Raw genomic sequence first — 17,950 nt, forward strand, 5'->3', positions numbered from 1 at the left:
CACATCATGCTTTGCGCTATTCCTTTTGCAGACATGTTGATCGCTTTCCATTTTCGATCTCCATTTCAGCTCGCCTACTTCAACCTTGAAGATTTCTTTGCATTCGATGCTGGTATCAGGCAATACACCTTTCAGACGGGTTTTGCATGATACCGTATTATTCAGTTATGCAGGCCGTTGTCTAGTCCACTTTGGTCTCGCTGGCCACAGATTGACCGCAAGACTCGGTCAACATGGGCAAAGTGCAAGGCTCCCTTGAGCTGCACAGGCTATCGTCGCCGCCGTGAGCAGGTGACAACGAGTTTCCAACCTTTGATCATTTGGCGTATTCCCTCGGTAGTATCTAGAGCTTCACTCATTGCTTGCGGTGGGAGGCTTTGAACTAGCCTCAAGATGGAGACTGTATGTGTTCCAATGCACCTTGATGCCTTCTCGCTATGCCCTGGAAATTGCGAAAAGGAGAATGTCATTAAAATTGCTCCTTATACACAACCAAACTATACAGCACTGAGGCTTGACAACCGTCTGATCCAGCATGATGTCTTGGACCACATTGACTTCCACAATGTCTCGCCCGCTACCAAGAACTCACGTATGGCAGACACCAGCAAACCACCACCGACAGATCCATCGTCAACCTCTGACACGCTGAAGCGGGCACGTATGGGCGTTCACCTGTCGTGGTCGTTGCCCAGACTATATCGTACTGCAAAGCCCACCGGTGATCAACAAGATTCAGCCGGCAACATCACCACCAACACCGCCCCTCCCGCTTTCCGCACAATGCCGGATCGTTGGCTGATAACTAGATACCTCAACAACGCCAACGACTTTCCTGGAGCACCCGAGTACAAGTCGTGGGTCGTCGAGAGCAATGTTACGCGGAAACTGAACGACGGAACTATTCCAGATGATACCGATCTTGAGAGCGAGGTGTCGCCTTTTGTCCTGTACGACACCCACCCCGGCGATTCAGATGTCCTCAATTCACAAACCGAAGTCTTCCTGGGTCAGAGGTTTGATCTTTCAACCTGGTCAGAGAGCGCGGCACGGAATCATATGCAGAATTTAACGCCAATGACTTCAGCCAATCCATTTTTCGCCGACTACGCTCTGCATAATACTAACGTCCTGTCAATCATCGATAATTTTGCATACGAAAATGATCCGAAGACTGGAGAAGTCCACTATCTGCCCAACGCTAATTGTGATTATTTTGTTATCGGATGGCATTCTGCTGCTGGCGATGACCCTCTGCAAGAGGCCGTTCTCGTCAATGGCTCGGAACGAGGACTATCTGATCGGCTGGCATCATTGAAACTGCAACTTTCCGATGGCTCCAAGACCAAGTTCGGGGGGAGTAAAGCTCTTACTAGATGCTTGGTATATGGCGCCATCTACGGTGTTATATTTGACATCAAGAACAATCAGAAAAGCCTCGCGGACAATAGTGCTGCAAACTTCACAAGCGCGAAAAAGACTGACCCATTAAGTGTGACAAACGCGAAAAGGATCGAGCCATTGAGTATGGGAACCACACCCCTGGATGCCATTCTAACCTTTCTCGAGGCGCATGAGACAGACGCAGGCACTTTCTTCAAAGACCCGAAGGCTGGTGAACTCGCTACTGATCTTCTCGCAATTGCATCATTTCTTTACGCCAGTACCGATGACTACGACTCCAGGGTGAAGGCGCAAGACCTGATGTCGCAACAAAACTTCTCGCGTTCAGATGGCGGAGTACGCTGGACGTTCAGCCAACAGCCTGTTCCTGGTGGTATTCCAGATGCACCGCCAGCTGAAAAAAATGATTTGGTGGAGGCCTTGAACTCCCTCAACGAGACACAGGCTCAGTATGATGCTAAGTCCCGCAGGCTGCAACTCATGCAGTGGGATCTTTTCGCTGAATGGTGGAAATATGTCAGCGAATATATGACTGACACTGATAAGAAGAATAGGGCGCCTTTCTACACCTCTGTGATCAAGGATTTGAAGTATCAGATACAGAAACTGCAATCACAGTTACAGGTCCTACAAGGCCCGTTGGGTGCTGCGAAAACCAGCACCCACTTCAAGAGCGCTCCATATTCAGCCTTTTCGACTCGACTAGATCCCACCCTTTGTGTTGCTGGGTTGGACTCGGGGTGGCCTTCAGATGCTTCGGACACGCTAACAGCCCATATGAAGTCAGAATTACCTCCAAGGTCTTCACAAAGCCACGCGATTGTGGCACAGACCAAGGAAAATATCTGGACAGATAACGATATGCAAGAGTCCGTCGCCCGGTTACTGCTTGCTTTTATGCAGAACAGCACCACCAAGAATGGAGATCCAGCCACGGTAGACAGCATGACTGGGGACATTGCTTCTGTGACTACGACTGGTTTCCGGCAGTGGGGAGGTGGCAACCCGTTTGTTCCGATTTTCATTGAGTGGGAAGCTATCTACTACCATGTCGGCGACTCCGACAACTTCAGGGATCATTGGACTGTTCATCTTGCTCCTAGCCCAGTCGGCCACGATCACTCGCAAGTTCGGTATACGCCAAAGTTGAAGCTGGCAGATGAACAAGATCCGAAGAGTCATAGGAATCCCAACCATACGGATTTCCGGACAGTCAGTGGACGGGTTCCAATCCTACCTCAGCCAGTGTTCAGTCTCGAGGCACTGGTGTTACAGGTCTTGAATAACAACCCGAAAGGTCTACAAGAAGCTCTGAGTTATGATTCCACCACGAGCCCTGCTGATCAAATTCAAGCACTGCGACAGCGTATACGCCAGATCAAATTTCTTTCGGCGCCCCTAGACGGGCTAACCAGCCATCTGCTAACGCGTTGCGAAGGTGCCCACGTCAGGCCCCTCGTTCGTAATGTCGACAACACTTTGGCTGTGCTGAATGCCGCCCTGAGAACAGATCTTGACGACGGCTCAGGGTCGTCCACGGCTCATGCTGTTGAGTTGTGTGCCACCACACTAGCTCTGATCGATGCTCAAAGCGCACAAACCCCTTACGGTACTCTCTTACCGTTTGGCTCGGACGTGTACCCTGACAACCCTTTCAAACCAGTCACTCATGGCCAATTTGCCTTCACGAAACTCAACATCGTCGACAAGTTTGGACAAGCCATCTGCCTTCCCGATCAGAATCGTCGCCTACGCAATTGGGATCCTTCTATGGAGCTTGCTTCCAAGGTCTACCCGTGCATGAGCGACTACCTCTCTCCGGACCTCTGTGGCCCGAGCACGCTCAACACAGTCTTCCCACTAGCCACAGACGAAGGCGTTTCGCTGACTCCACATCAGTACCCGCTCTGTCCGTACATGCAATTGACGCCCGCCATTAATCAGCCCGCGCGTATCAATGCAGCTTTCCTCAAACAGGAAATTGGGGGTAGGGATAAGAACGGACAAGCTCAATTCTCGGCATGGCGTGAGGCTCTCGACTTTGAGCAACCAGTATGGGGTTGGATGGTAATCAACTACGCCGACGAAGGCATCCAATTCTTTCTAGCTGACGGTACTTTCTACGGCGAACTGCGCAAGGGTGGCGTTAATCTAGTGTCGGACTCGAAGAAATGGCTGCCCTTCGCGCCCCAACTCCCTTCAGACACCACTGCACCACAAATCCATCAACTCAACGGCCTCATGAACCGCCTCAATGACCCAGCATTCCTCCAGAGTTTCTTCGACATGATCAATGGGAGCATCGCACACATGCCGTTTCCCCCAAGCGACTACAGTGCGTTTGCGAACGCCGTCGTCGGCAAACCACTGGCCCTAGTCAACGTAGGTTGGTCACTCGAGCTGTCGACTCCTGCGCTAACCTCACAAAACACCTATCCCCTGCCGAAGACTCCGGTCTCGTGGACGGAGCGCACAAAGGCCGCACAAGCAGAGCTCTCATCGTACACATTTCCGCTCAAGATTGGGGACTGGGAACGCACATACGATGGCGTCGTCGGGTACTTCTCCTCCAGCAACGACGGACACCCTAATCCAAGCACGGCCTGGGACATGCTGTACACGTATTTCGCTGCGGACGACAACCCGCCTGACCCGAAGCACGTGCAGATCATTTCTGGCGAAGAGCAATTCCTCCCGCTGCAGCCAAAGTACATTGACCCGCTGGACGTGGCGGCCAATCCATCCCTCACCGCGGCAAAGGCTGCACAATACACGGTCACCACTATGATCATGGATCCCTACACGCCGATCCACGGGTACTCACCGATCTTACCGACCGTCAGTCTGACCCTGCCGGCATGGGCTGTCCAGCAGGCATTTCAGAAAATGCACGCGTTCTTCCATATGGGTCCGATCCTCAGTACGATCGATGTGCCGCCTACAAAGGACATGGCTGCCAGCGCGCAGATAAAGTTACCTATCGCTGGAAAGAAGGGCACATGGAGCTGGTTGCAACCTTACTCGACTTTGCCTGCGCCAATGCCAGCACCAGCGCCTGCTCCAACCCCAGGTACTCAGCAAAATCCAGAGTTCGCAACATTGTCGGTGACGCAGGACACCGGCACCGAGAATTTCAGGAAAGGCCCGTACACCCTGCTAGAAGGCTATCTGGAATTGATGGGTACTTTGGCCGGGGCAGGGCTACCGCAGGCTGCGACGGCAGGAAGTGCCGGAGGAACAACGGCGGGAAGATAAGAGGGCAACAAAAGAAATGGTTCTTTCCTGGAGAAACAAATTTGATCATCGCCTTGGCTAAGCAACATGGTTGACGACTTTGAATACTGGTACTTTCACAGGTAGATTTCATGATTGATGTGACTGCCTAGGCTGTTCCGCTTCACATAGGGTATTTATTCCTGCACTCGTGCTGACCGCTCAAATTCTCGACAGTCCGAGCATACAAACAACTGCTGATATGTCCTCCCTTACACGCGTTCGAGCATCGAAACAATAGCAAATGTTGGCGTTAAGGTTCCTAAAGGTGTTGGAATGATAGTGAATCGCGTGCATGTTACCGCGATGCGGACATTTTGTCCCGCTGGCACCAGATTCCAGACAATCTTCTGAACTGTGTTGTTGGTGTCAGGTTGCTCGCTGGGTCTTGGGAGTTCTCCTTGAACGGCCATGTCGTTTCCATACCGCGTGACGGCTGTGTGGCCACCTGTACTAGAAATCATAGTGTACGTGATACTGAGCTCCAATACATTCTGGAGTGTCGCTCCCGGGAGATCTGTGTAGGACATTGTGACAGAGAGCTTCCAGCCGCGTGCACCGGCGGGCTTCGGCGGAATGTTGACGGTTCGCGACCAGGGGGCAGTAGCCACGAAAGAGCAGGGTACGTCGTCAAGGAACCAGCAGTTTGTGGTGTCAGTGACATTCGTCAATGCTCGTTCAGCATTGATCCGACCAAATCCTTGGGTTGCGTCGGGAGCTGCATTCACTTTTGGATCAGAGAGGAATGCTGGAGGAGGTACACCCGGATCATCTGAATCGTCCGAATCTGTCGAACCGCTCGGATCTACAGGAAGAACAGGTGCCGGCGCTCGTCCTGGTAGCGGGTCTGGTCCAAATGGCGCTGGTGCCCCAGCAACGTAAGGGATAGGCGAAGCTGCAGGCAGCTTGGTCTGTATATCGTCCGTGGTATTCACCATCAGTGCTTTGATAAGTGCGGCAGTCACCCGCCCTTCTCTGCCTCGCCGGGTCATGACAGCCTGACGCAAAAGCGCGGCCACTCCAGCCACGATAGGCGCAGCGAAACTAGTCCCACTGTCAAAGACATAATCATTGTTGGCAGATGTACCAAATTTGCTACCATCGCCTGGGCCAGTGCTACCGCGAGCTTTTGCTGACAGAATGGCCGTTCCTGGAGCAACCACATCGGGCTTCCAGCGAAAGGGGGCAGTATCCGCAGCACCAGTGCCTGTATAGGCCGGTCCACGACTGCTGAAGTAGGCCATTGTATCTGGATTTCCTCGTGGACCCTTTCGACGGTATTGGAGATGCCTGTTTTGCTTGTCGAGTCCTACACCCCAGGCTAAAGAATGTGAAGTTTGGCAAGCACCCACAGTCAAGACGTTCTTCGCAAGCCCCATCCCTGATATTTGACCATACGGGGCTGGTGTTTTTGCGCCAAAATTACCAGCTGACGCAACAATCAATATGTCTTGATTAGCCCACACAAACGCATCTGCTGTTGCTGCCAGAGTGGCATTGTATACGGCTGGTTTATCTTGCCAATTCATCGGAGCTTGACTGAAGTTGATGATTCTGGGCGCGCGTAGGTGGTGATATGCCCTCTTCAGTAGAGCTGTCAGGTTTTCAATGAAAGGAACTCCTCTTTCAGAACTTATAGAGAACATGACAAGCGAAGCAGCAGGGGCCGCTCCCTGTACCTGGCCATATGGACTTGCATTGCCATTTCCTAACGCACAACCTGAGACGTGTGTGCCATGGCTGCTGATGCTATCCCTGGTGGTGAGTCGTAGCAGTGTATCCTTATCTGGAGTTAATCCCGTATAGTCGGCCGCTTTGCGATTCTCTGCTATGCGGTCAAGAATCCTGCCCGAGAACGCAGGATGATCATTTCCGTCTCCTTTCACCTCGGCGTCGCTGCGTCCTTTGTTGATTATGTAGCGGCCCCCATCAATTCCCTGGTCCGCTATGGCAATCACCTGGCCTTGTCCACGGTATGGAACAGACCCGAAAAGCCTTGCCCGGGGAAGGTGAATGTCTTGACGAGCTTGAAAGAGTTGATAACTCAGAGGTAGAATCTCTTCGATTGCAAGCACTTGATCCAGCGCAGCGGCGGCATCTATTTGCTGAGCAGTAAGATGGGCATGTATACATTTCCAGTCGGCCTCAAGCAGGTGTTTCTCAACGCGCAAAAGATCGGCAAGCATCGATTTGCCATGTTCTCCCTCGTTCTCAGAGTGCAATACAACGCTGACGTGGTATAGCCGACCAGGCTCAGTCTCGTAGTCCGCCAAACTCGTATTGATCTTGGTTTTCAAACTTGGCTGGATAACATAAGCTGGGTGATAGACGTTGGCGTATATCACAAATGGCAGCGTTCGAATTTGTTGGAGGTCTTCAGGTTCATATTGGCAGCGGTACGTGTTCTCGCCTAGGTACTCCAGGGTGTGCAGGCTAAGGGTATGAATCTCTTCGTATCTCTCGTGGTCCAAAGGGCTTTGGAACTGGACCAGAAGATAGTTGCTGTGTTCAGCATTAGAAGAGTAGAATTGGCCACCTTCGATGTGAGCATGGGGAGAGATGCTGTAGCCGTTTATGCCGGCAAGCGGCATATCTCTCTATGTATGAGCTATTTGACTGTTGAGTTTTGCCACGACAACAAAATGAGACTGTGTAGATCTCGAAAGCGGTGATGACTCCAGTAATTCTCAATAGGTGCTTTACTGAGTATGGACGTTCCTGACTTATCGATTGACACCGAACGCTACGTGCCACTTCAGGGCGAGGCTCAATGCTGTGTAGGTACGTAGAGAGTTGCATCAACACAACTTGAGACCAGCAGTATTACGAGGCCGTGTTAGACTTGGTTCCTCGTTTCATGGTCGCCAGTGTTCGAAACGAGCAACACACGCCACCTTTACTGACCACACGTTCGTGGCCCCACGAGGTCTTCGTTGATACTGTTGCGAATGAGCACATGAAGCCATGGCGGACTGAAAGGCTCGTATTGTCTGTCTACCCAGCTGAAGCCCTGCAAACATTGCAGGAATATGCAGCTGGCCATTGGCGGCGTTCACACCAGCTTACTGATACTAGCTGGCTGAACGGCCGTTCAGCTGAAACGTGCATGCAGCAACGTCGAGAACAGTTCGTATGCACAGGAAATGATTGATGATGACTAAATTGAGTCCTTGTGGGAAAGGGGTGGGTTTGGTATACCGCTGGAGCAACGAGACGACACGATACAGGTATTGTCGGTGTCATGTATGTTTGGACAAAACATCCACTGCAGTGAAATGATTGGCTGTCCCTAGACTCCAAATTCGACTACATTCAAAGACAGCACGCGGAGAAGGAACGCATGAGAGGACTGGTGTTTGAGGTGAAGAAATATACATAATGGAAAGCGTGTCCAAAGCTAATTCTCATGATTGTCCAAAGGAGCATTCTGGTCCACCAAGGTTTATCGACGTCAGCTACCATCAATAACATGCCGGCATCTTCCATGTTCTGGTGGCAATCACCGTTCCAACTGCTGCAAAGCCCCATGCACAGGTTTCGTATACACTTAGTGCCTTTCCTTGATACCAAGAGTCGTACTGACGAAGCGAAGAATCTGTGATCGCCGAGCTGGATGCAAAGTCTGCATTGTTGGGGGCTGATTGAATCAATCCCAATATTGTGTAAAATTGACTGAGGAGAGCTGTCATGATACCGATGCTCAAGCAGACCAACATCAGGAAGCTGGCATATGACGACCATCCAGTTGCGCTTGATCGCCTGTGGAGTGTCGACTCCTCTTCGACCGGCGTTGCCTCTAATCCATCAGCTACGCCCTCTTGTGCATGCTTAGAATGATTGCGGCCATGTCTGCTTTGCGACCTACCAGCAGTGCCATCTTCCGAAGTCGTTGATGGCATAGTGATTGCAAAGGCGAGCAGAGCTAGGCTCAACAAGAATCCAACGGATATCAAAGTCGTACTGGCGATTGCAAAATGCCCAGCCAGGTGGATCTGCTCGCAAAGCCTTGCGTCGCCCGAGCTGTCTGCATCTAGGTTGCCGGTTCGCGAGATGGCTTCACAACTGGTATTCTTTCCGAAGGGGTGGAAATGATGGCAAGTAACGTTTGTGCCGTTATAGTTGCAGATCGCAAATGGTGATCGATACAGCCGGTATTGTCTCTCGAGCCATTGCACAGGGTCTGTACTTGAGTATTCGTTGCGCATCACCCATTCCTTGGAAGTGATTGCTACCAGAGCAAAGACAAACCCGAGCGTCGCAAATAGTGTCGTGATCGCTGAACCCAGCATATGGCGATTGATGGACGACATGATAGCCTCGTCGTTGGTCCTTCAGTGTCAGGAGAAGAGTCTGATCGTTGTCAAATGATGGTCAATACCCAGGAGGGTTTCCTTGGCCCTTGGCCTTTATTTGTGTTTTCGAAGCATCCTGCTACCCCTGCCTCATGAGTTGTCCCATCCTGGAAAGGCATCTTGAAAATTACCGCTAAGATTATGCCCGGTGGGCTGAATGTTGTTGTGGGTCTAGGCAGCCAACCCAGGCTGTTCTCAGGTAGCCACTGGAATTGGCGCCTGGAAAGACGGCGGGACGGCCTGGAACTTGCCGCCCGGAAAATCTGGACGAATCAGCAATGACCCTGCATGCAGACCCTCGTGTTGGGCGCTATCTGACCAACATCGCCCCTAACCGAGCTGAACGAATCGAAGCCACCAAAAACAGAGTGACGGGCTGAGCTTGCGATGGGAAACGGGCCAATCCGAGCGCTCCTCTGGAAGCTTCCTAACAACCATATGCAGCAACATTCGGTGGCCTCGACTGAATGCAATCGCACAGGAAATGACGATGTCTATGGCTGTATTCGACTGCCGGCAAGCGTTGCATGTAGGGACTTGTCGCGAGACCAAGACAGCATTGGCGACGATGCAGTTGCTTGCTGCCATCCCTCGATAATTGACAGTGAACTGATCTCAGAGCGACCACATCATCTATGAGCACACAGGCTTGACCCAGCATTCTGCTCAAGCATGGGTCCTCGAATCCTGACGCTTGGCCACATGGCCAAGGCCATCAAGACGGAGCGTAAGGAAGAAACCACTGACCCTGAAATGCTTCTACCAGGACAGATGCGGCTTTACAGTTACTACAGGCCTGGACTGGTGGCAGGTTCCTACATGGTAGAGGCAAAACAGACTATAACAACATTTTCCACCCCAGAGGTTGGAGTCTCTTCTCTAGATGTCTGGAACACTACAGTAGGAGATACCACCAATGCTCTTGCTGGGCAGACATTCAATGTGGTGGTACCCAGGTTCACTCTGGACCCAGCTATTATCAACAGTTATTATCCACCAGACGGGCACCAAGATGAGGGCCGTATCCTACCTCACATTGTCCTGAATGACCCTCACTATCCATGGGAAGTCGCAGCCGGGAATACGGGTGACAATATGCGCGAACCAGTGGATTTACAGCATATCCCCAAGCAAGATGGGACAGCGGAGAGACGATATCGTGGCCTTGTTCCTTGGGTGGCACTGTTGGTATTTGATCCTGCAGAATTACGGTTGACTGCAGATGAAGGAAAGCCTCTGCTAAAGCCCACAGGCTTGACGCCGGATTTTAACAAGCAAGATCCTAAAGGTGTCTTTCGAATGAAAGTGTCCGATTATTTCAATATTGATCAGTCATCAAGAATCAATTTTGAGGCTGGAATTGACAATTTCAGTGGTATCAGAACCACGGAGGGCAACGTGGATGTCATCTTTCCAACAAAGGCACAGTTTCTACAGATCTTCCAGAACGCTGCAGATACGGATACGAACAAACTCGGGGTCGAAGCGTTCAAGTACATGTCTCATGTTCGGCACATCTTAACTGATGGCATTCCTGATGCTGGTGTTGAGGAACATGGTCTCTTCTCAATTGTGATATCACCCCGGACGGGTGCATACAATATCACGACTCCGACGACCCAAATCTGCCATCTTGTATCAATTGAGAACGTCGATTCGACACTTTCCACAAGCTGGCTAACCAAAGATCCTGTGGTTGACCGTATTGGGATGATCTCACTATTCTCCTGGATCTACACGGCCTTGCCTCCTAATCCCGTCAATTTCGTGGACACGGTTCGTAATCTGACCGAAAATCAGCAAATGTTGACAGTGGACCAGAACGTCTTACAAGATCTAAGCAAACAAGCGTTGGCCACATCGCCAGCTTGGAATGCTACAATTTCGAGGCTGGATTCTGGGTATACCTTGGCCAGATGGCGAACCCAGACAGGAGAATGCACTGTAGCATTCAACAGAGGACCACTTGTGCCTCAACCTGTCCCGTGGCCAGGGACTGCGACAACAGCCATTGGGACAGCCTCTCGGCTTGCAGACACCATCGACTCATCGAACACATCTCAAGACTACCAAATCCTCGACCAACAGACAGGCATAATGGACGTCTCATACGCGTCAGCTTGGCAGGTCGGCAAACTCCTGGCAATATCAGACACGGTGTTTAGTGCTGCCCTTATGCGTTTTCGCTCTCTAGTGCACAACGCCACGACACAGAAGACCCTTATGGAAGTGAACAACGTGCTACCTATACATATGATCCTAGCTTCGACATCACAGCGGGTTGCAGATGTCAAAAGCCGCTCTATCAAGTCCGCTGTCGACCCTCAGCGCGTAAAGCCAGTTGCAAAGAATTCCCCAACTGTCGACCTCCACTCACCGTCAAACCTCCCAAAATTTGCGAAGAATGTCCATGATGTGGTGGGGACTCATGCAGGTTCCGGCGAAGACCCTATCTACAACGACTTCAACGAAGCTGGAGCCAACAACAGCGACTGGGCCATCATTCATACATGGTTATGTGATAAGCTTCATCTCGGAGGCATACCGAACCACTACCTGTTCCCAGAGCCTGCATTTTTACCTTCCGAATCTCTTCGATTCTTCTACATTGATAACTTTTGGTTGGATTGTCTAATAGACGGGGCACTGTCGGTCGCGAATCACCTTGATGTTGACGACGATATTATCCGTCGGACGATAAAACAATGGTTCAACCTGTACCTAAGGACCCCCGTGCCGGACGCAAACTATGCCCCACAGATACCCTGCTATGGCTTTGTCATTCGGTCAAAGCTCATTCAAGCCATGCCCGATCTTCGCATCACTGTGACCTGGACTCCTGCTCCTGGGGTTTCTGAGACCATTGTCGACAAAAGAGCTACCGTTTGTCGGTGGACGCGGATCGACAACGAGACTTTGATGTGCCTCCTGGACAGACAACCCGAAGAACTTGCTTCAATTGTGCTAGCGCAACCTCCCCATCAACAACGTTTCAGCTTCGGGGCCTACCTCGATGCAGAAGCCGTGACATTTCATATGCGCACACTATACACGCAGGGTGCGCCTACTGGCGAATGGCGGGAGAAATACCTTGATCCCAAGCAGTATCCAGTCAACTCCTGGTTCAATTTCGAATCTCGGATGCTCCACATTCAAGTTATGGCCGATCAACTCAACAAAGCATTACGTTTCGGACCACAAGCTCAGAAGGATGCCACTTCGCCAGGTTATGCAGACACGCAGTCCAACTCTTGTGAGTTTGGACTAGAGTTGAACGACCCAAGCTATTACTTCAAAATCACCCCTACGAAGAATGCAACGTTCACTCAGAGGGTGAGACAACTTTATGTCCGAGAACGCACCAAGACCGATTACCAAGAGCCCACTGAAGTCAGTACGACTAAGCGTGTCTTGTTGACGGCGAAGGATGAACCCAACCCACCTCCTCCAGCAGCGTTGCATCTACAGGAAGCGAAGAAGCCCACGGCAACGGCGGCGTCAAAGCCTTCGCCAACCCTACACGTCCCGCGTGGGCCCAGCAAACAGCTCAAGATTCAGCCTACAAACCTTTCCCGCCGCTCTCCTCCTACTGCTTCAGGCACCACCCTGCACGCCTTCTCTCGATCTTCCATCTCGGCAAATTTCGACATCTACATATACCCCGACCATCACCAGGTCCCCGAACGCCTAGCAGTAGCCCACGGCTTCCGCACCTATAACTCGAACGATTTCATCCCCACCCTAAACCAATACTTCTTTGACTTGATCTTCAGCATCCGCAAGCGGGATTCCGTCGACGTGCAGATCAAGAATCCAGACGGATCCATCAAACACGATGGTACGACCGCGAAACTCCTCAAAATCGAAGTCGACATTCCCATGGAGACGGCCTTATCCGCTCTTCCAGGAGGTCCTCCGCTAGTCTCGTCCCAATCGTCTGCAGGCGTGGCAGGGCATAAGAATGTGGAGCCTCTGCTAACAGATAATTATGACGGACCGGGTGTACACATGCTCTCGAATCAACGGTTTGTACCATTCCTCTTCTACCATGTCACCCCTGACATGGGTTCAACGCTGCATATTGAACTCATTCCGCGCTCCAAGGCGCTCTTGGACCCGAATGGCAACAGCAATTTCGTTATCCGGATTAATAACTCCAAGACCGATGAGATTAGCTTCAGTCTGGGCGAGGCAAACATATGTCCGATCAGAACCAAGACGCAGGAGCTAATTGATGGAATACCGAAAGATGCTGATCATGGACGAGGGGAATGTGCGGTGGCTATGACCGAGTGGTATTCGACCACTGCCAGGCCGGAGGGCGAGCCTGCGCGAACGCAGTATTCAGTGTTGAAATGGGATACGAGAGATGATTAGAGAGTTCCTACCTGAGAATATTTAGTCACAACTTGGTCTGATGACGAGTGGAGATGAGATTGACAAGACGAGGTGGACGACACGATGTTCTTGCTCCGATATACCGCCAGGCCTCTTCCGGCATATTTAGCGGACAACTTCATCTGATTGGTCCTTGAATTCGTAAGGCTGTCACCCCTTTTACTTTCCCCACAAACTTATCCACTGGATATACCGACGGTGTGGCGAGATACTTTCAGGCTTACCCGTCTGCTGTGCAACCAGTGTGTTCACACACTTACGAAATGATCAGCAATTTGATCGCTGAACTTCACTCAAATATCGCTTTCGGGCATCATCTCGTCGTCCACGAATCAGGTGGCCCCGGACTGAATATGTATGTCCCAACAGGGAATGCTTCTCATAATCAGCCTCCTTCGTCGCAATCGCTGATGCTTTCAACTTTTCTGCCTGCTCGTCATCAAATGCCATTCATTGGCTCTCATGTCTCGCGCAATTACCCAAATGGTGCAAGGTATGCACTGAATGTTGATATCAATCCCCAATAACCCCGTCGGGAAAATCTTCACCAGTCTTCGCCCCCATATATCTGATCAAACCAAGGTAACAGTCGCACAGTCTTGGTGCTGATCTTGACTGGACAAAATGACAGGGCTGCTTCGTTTGCTTCTCGGTATAGACGGCCGCGAGAAGATTTGCACGCCGTCAGCCCCTCCCGAGCCACATACTGACTCGCGGATCTCTCCACGCAAAGCATGCTCTGCGATCGAAAGCTGTCGCTGCCCAGATGTCGCCGTCGAAGCGCAGTAACAAGGCCTCCCGACATGACGCAAGTTGAAAGCGGACCGAAAGGACCAGATTGTCTCCTATAAATGCTGGGCTGCAGGCAGTTTGAACATATAACTTTGCATTCCATACGAACCAGATTCACTCCAAAGACAAGACTACACTATCAGCACCATGTTCCAGTCCAAGCAGCTCCTCCTCTTGCTAAGCGGTCTCGCACTGTCCCAACACGCCTCCAGTGCGCCGGCCGTTTCTCCTCAGTCCTCTCAAATCGCCAACCCCAACTATGGCCCCATCCCAGGAGAATCACCAGTCTACAGCACGACCTACACGGTTGAGCCTCCTTTCCCCGGCAACACGACCGGCGCCGTCCTCAACACGACCTCCGGCCCACCGGGCCCCGACGACGTCCTCTTCCAAAACATTCTAGGCGCCGAGTGGATCATCTTCTCCTTCTACCAGCAAGGCATCACCAAGTTCAACGAGTCGAGCTTCACAGCCCTCGGCCTCCCCAACACCACGTACACCCGCCTCCTTCAGATCCGGGATAATGAAGCCGGCCACCTCCGTATCTTCCAGGATAGCATCTCGCCCTCGAGCGTCAAGCCTGGCCCTTGCAAATACGAGTACCCATTCACCGACGCGGAGTCATTCCTGGCACTCCAAACAATCATCGAGGTAGCAAGCATGGCCTTTGTATCCGGTATGGAGTACCAGGCCATGGATCCGGCCGCGGCGTCTGCGCTAGTGGCTATCGGTGAGACCGAGACCCGACACAATACATGGTCCTTGATCGACGTGTGGAACGCAAACCCCTTCTCTGGACCCGTCGACACCATTTACCCGTACGCCAACCAGATCTTGGAGTTCACGCGCTCCTTCATCGTCGCAGGATCCTGTCCGCCAGAGAACCCGGTATACCCGGATCCAGCGCAGCAACTTGCGACATTCGAGCTTGCATCGAACACGAGCTCCATTGCGCCTGGTTCGCATGTGACGGTCACATTCGAGACACAGCCTGAGTTCGCGGACAGCAAGGACTACTATGCCGTCTTCTTCCATGGCATGTACAATACCTCGGTGCCGTTCGATACAAAGACGAACACGACCACCATCCCTGCTGCGTTTGACCCAACAGGTATTATCATCACGGTCATTGCAGATGCAGAAGGTGCGCCGACGGACACGTCTGTGGTTGCTGGGCCGCTGATTGTGCTGGAAAATCCGGCGACGGTAGGGCTGGCATTGGCGACCTGAATCTGAGAAAGTAATGATCCGGGAGTAAGGGATCAAGTGGGGGACATCATATTCATAGGAGTCTGCTTTGAAGGTGTGAAAGATTTTTGGCGGTTAGGACCAAGATAACATGGCAACAATAGTAGTACCAATACCTACATTACATTCACTCATGTATGCTCTGCTGACTGCTTCGACTGGCTGGGATGTTGGTTCTTTCATGAAGATGCATGATGTGAGAGTTCTAGTGTTGTCGCGGAACCGTTGACCAACACACGCCTATGTTGCGTTTAGGTTTTTTGCTGAAACAGCTTTCAAAGCAGCGTGAGATTTTCCTTCTTTTAAGCCCCAGTATCCATTCCTCCACCAGTCGCTGGCGCATTGCATCCCACATGCAGTCTCGACAGTGTTCGACCCTACTGATACACTGCATGGCTTCTGACTCTCAGTAAAGAGATTGTCCTCATCCCGACCCAACAGCAGTCATGGCGACCGCTACCCAGAATCCCCCAAGCTCGACGTGCGCTACCGTTCACCTTTCCTTTTCAAGTCATTCACGAACTAACTCATTTCTACAGCGTATATGTTAAAAACCTCGAAGAGCGGATTAAGGTCGACCAGCTCAAAGAAGCCCTGTCCGAAATCTTCTCCGAATATGGCACCATCATCGACATAGTAGCCAAGAAGAACCTAAAAGCCAAAGGCCAGGCATTCATCGTTTTCGAATCACCCGACGATGCGGCCAAGGCGATCGAAGAAGTCAACGATTTCGAACTCTTCGATAAGCCCATGCAACTAGATTTCGCCCGCTCGCGGTCCGACGCGACAGTACTGAAAGAAGAAGGCGACCAGGGTCTCGAGAAGTGGAAGCGATCGCGACTCGCGGAGAAAGAGAGAAAACAAGCACTTGAAGCCACACAACAGAAATTGAAGAGACCAGCACCTGCACAAGAGGCGGCCGGTCTGGGCGCGCGGCCTGCGAAGGCGGTCAAGGGCGCAGGACTCAAGGCATCAGGCACGAATGCAGCGGCTATCGTGCCAGACGAGTATCTGCCTCCGAACAAGATTCTCTTCGTACGGGATCTGCCAGACAGCTACGATGCGGATGGTTTGTCGAGGATATTCAGCAGATTCGAAGGATTCAAGGAAGTCAGAATGGTCCCTGGGCGAAAAGGCATTGCTTTCGTGGAATACGAAGCAGAAGCTGGTGCGATTAGTGCAAAGGAGGCCACAGCGGGGATGCAGTTGGGTGATGAGGGCAAGGGCATCAGAGTCACCTACCAACGAGCTTGATCGGAGGTGAGGAGTATGATGTCTTATTCGGAAAGGCTAAAAACTTGATACCCATGCATTACTTGCGGGAGATACAGTACAGCGGCGTTGAAGGATGTGGGATGTATGGCATATGGCACAGCGTCCTGGAGTACTAAAAGATAACGTCGTCGTCCTCGTGTTCACCCAGCACATCTTGAGCGCCTGCGCTGTCTTCCGTGTCGCCGTTGCGTTGCGTCTCTTTCTCTCTCTTCTTCCTCAGTTCCTCGTCTTGTGCAGCTACGTCCCTCTGTTTCTTGCCCGAAACCTTCTTCAGTCTGTAGAACTCTTCACGATCCAATTCATCGAGCTCGGAGTTGATATCTGGACATGGTCAGCCACCGATGGGCGGACAGATCGTGTGCACTCACATTTAATGGTGTTTTCTGTTCGTGGGATGATAACATGCTCGATGGCATTGACTGCGCTTGTTAGCCGATAGGAGTACTTCGACATGCGAACAATACCATACCTCTTCGGTTGACGACCTTGATGACCTCGTCTAGAATCATGAAAGCCGTCTGCAAGCTGGCAAGTTCAACCAGCGTCTCGACTGCTCTGGTATATGTATCTCGGCATCTTTGTACCTGCTGTCCTCCTTTGCCCAAACCGGTCAAGCCAAAGTCGTTGATCTCATCCTTCGTGTAGCCCTCGAATTGTGGCAGGAAGACACCTGAGACATTCTCTTGTTTCGTCTTGATCCTGAACCGTGCTGTCTTGACTGATTCTTGGATCTGGTAGCCGATATCACCACCGACAGCATACGATACTTCGGCCAAAGAGAAGGCTGCGATTTGCATGACTCGACCCATCTTTCTCTTCGCTTCGTCAATTCGCTTTAGGATTTCTGCGTAGGATCAGTATGCAGGACGAAGAGCGCCCGCGGAGAAAATGGTACCTCGAAATCGTCTATTCGACTGTTAGTGTAGAACTTGGTCTGAATGGGCAGCGACATACTTAGTCAAAGCTTCACTCTTTCGTTTCAGCAGGCTGTGACCGGTCTGAGCTCCTTTCAGCTTGCTGTTCATCTGACCCAAAGCCTGTCGTGTTGGGAAGACGGCCTCTCGCTGTTCCAAGGTCAGTGGGAGTTGCACAAGGGTTGAAACTCAACCTACGCCTGCTGATGTAGACATGTTACCTTTAAGCGCCTCTGCGCCTTAGGTATTGTTGAGGATTGCAGTATGGGTGAATATGTGCAGTATTGGAAGCTC

General features: G+C 51.5%; 7 protein-coding genes across 7 annotated transcripts; 4 read left to right on the forward strand and 3 right to left on the reverse strand.

Moving 5' to 3' along the window:
• Nucleotides 1-90: 90 nt before the first annotated feature.
• Nucleotides 91-4,802, forward strand: EDD37DRAFT_627652 (uncharacterized protein). The gene has a single exon (XM_062816381.1). It carries the CDS (start codon nt 394-396, stop codon nt 4,657-4,659), a length of 4,266 nt encoding a protein of 1,421 aa, XP_062670540.1. The 5' UTR covers nt 91-393; the 3' UTR covers nt 4,660-4,802.
• A 34-nt stretch (nt 4,803-4,836) lies between these two features.
• EDD37DRAFT_693476 (peptidase S8/S53 domain-containing protein) lies at nt 4,837-7,268 on the reverse strand (the record flags this gene model as incomplete). Its single annotated transcript, XM_062820059.1, has 1 exon — nt 4,837-7,268. The coding sequence occupies one exon, from the start codon at nt 7,266-7,268 to the stop codon at nt 4,890-4,892; it is 2,379 nt and encodes a 792-aa protein (XP_062670541.1). The 3' UTR covers nt 4,837-4,889.
• Nucleotides 7,269-8,035: 767 nt separating this feature from the next.
• Nucleotides 8,036-9,142, reverse strand: EDD37DRAFT_627654 (uncharacterized protein). Its single transcript, XM_062816382.1, has one exon. It carries the CDS (start codon nt 8,985-8,987, stop codon nt 8,139-8,141), a length of 849 nt encoding a protein of 282 aa, XP_062670542.1. The 5' UTR covers nt 8,988-9,142; the 3' UTR covers nt 8,036-8,138.
• A 294-nt stretch (nt 9,143-9,436) lies between these two features.
• On the forward strand, nt 9,437-13,664 carry EDD37DRAFT_664816 (uncharacterized protein). The gene has a single exon (XM_062819235.1). The coding sequence runs from the start codon at nt 9,702-9,704 to the stop codon at nt 13,404-13,406; it is 3,705 nt and encodes a 1,234-aa protein (XP_062670543.1). The 5' UTR covers nt 9,437-9,701; the 3' UTR covers nt 13,407-13,664.
• A 632-nt stretch (nt 13,665-14,296) lies between these two features.
• Nucleotides 14,297-15,685, forward strand: EDD37DRAFT_627660 (uncharacterized protein). Its single transcript, XM_062816383.1, has 2 exons — nt 14,297-15,531; nt 15,588-15,685. The coding sequence occupies exon 1, from the start codon at nt 14,367-14,369 to the stop codon at nt 15,447-15,449; it is 1,083 nt and encodes a 360-aa protein (XP_062670544.1). The 5' UTR covers nt 14,297-14,366; the 3' UTR covers nt 15,450-15,531; nt 15,588-15,685.
• Nucleotides 15,686-15,913: 228 nt separating this feature from the next.
• EDD37DRAFT_649004 (U2 small nuclear ribonucleoprotein B') lies at nt 15,914-16,721 on the forward strand (the record flags this gene model as incomplete). The annotated part of the gene is made up of 2 exons (XM_062818090.1): nt 15,914-15,948; nt 16,007-16,721. 2 exons carry the CDS (start codon nt 15,914-15,916, stop codon nt 16,719-16,721), a joined length of 750 nt encoding a protein of 249 aa, XP_062670545.1.
• Nucleotides 16,722-16,854: 133 nt separating this feature from the next.
• EDD37DRAFT_649005 (V-type proton ATPase subunit D) lies at nt 16,855-17,872 on the reverse strand (the record flags this gene model as incomplete). The annotated part of the gene is made up of 6 exons (XM_062818091.1): nt 16,855-17,063; nt 17,111-17,161; nt 17,212-17,586; nt 17,638-17,648; nt 17,697-17,806; nt 17,855-17,872. 6 exons carry the CDS (start codon nt 17,870-17,872, stop codon nt 16,855-16,857), a joined length of 774 nt encoding a protein of 257 aa, XP_062670546.1.
• Between the last annotated feature and the right edge of the window lie 78 nt (nt 17,873-17,950).

This window comes from Exophiala viscosa (assembly GCF_022695815.1).
Source record: "Exophiala viscosa unplaced genomic scaffold EDD37scaffold_4, whole genome shotgun sequence".
NCBI classification, from domain to species: Eukaryota; Fungi; Ascomycota; class Eurotiomycetes; order Chaetothyriales; family Herpotrichiellaceae; genus Exophiala; species Exophiala viscosa.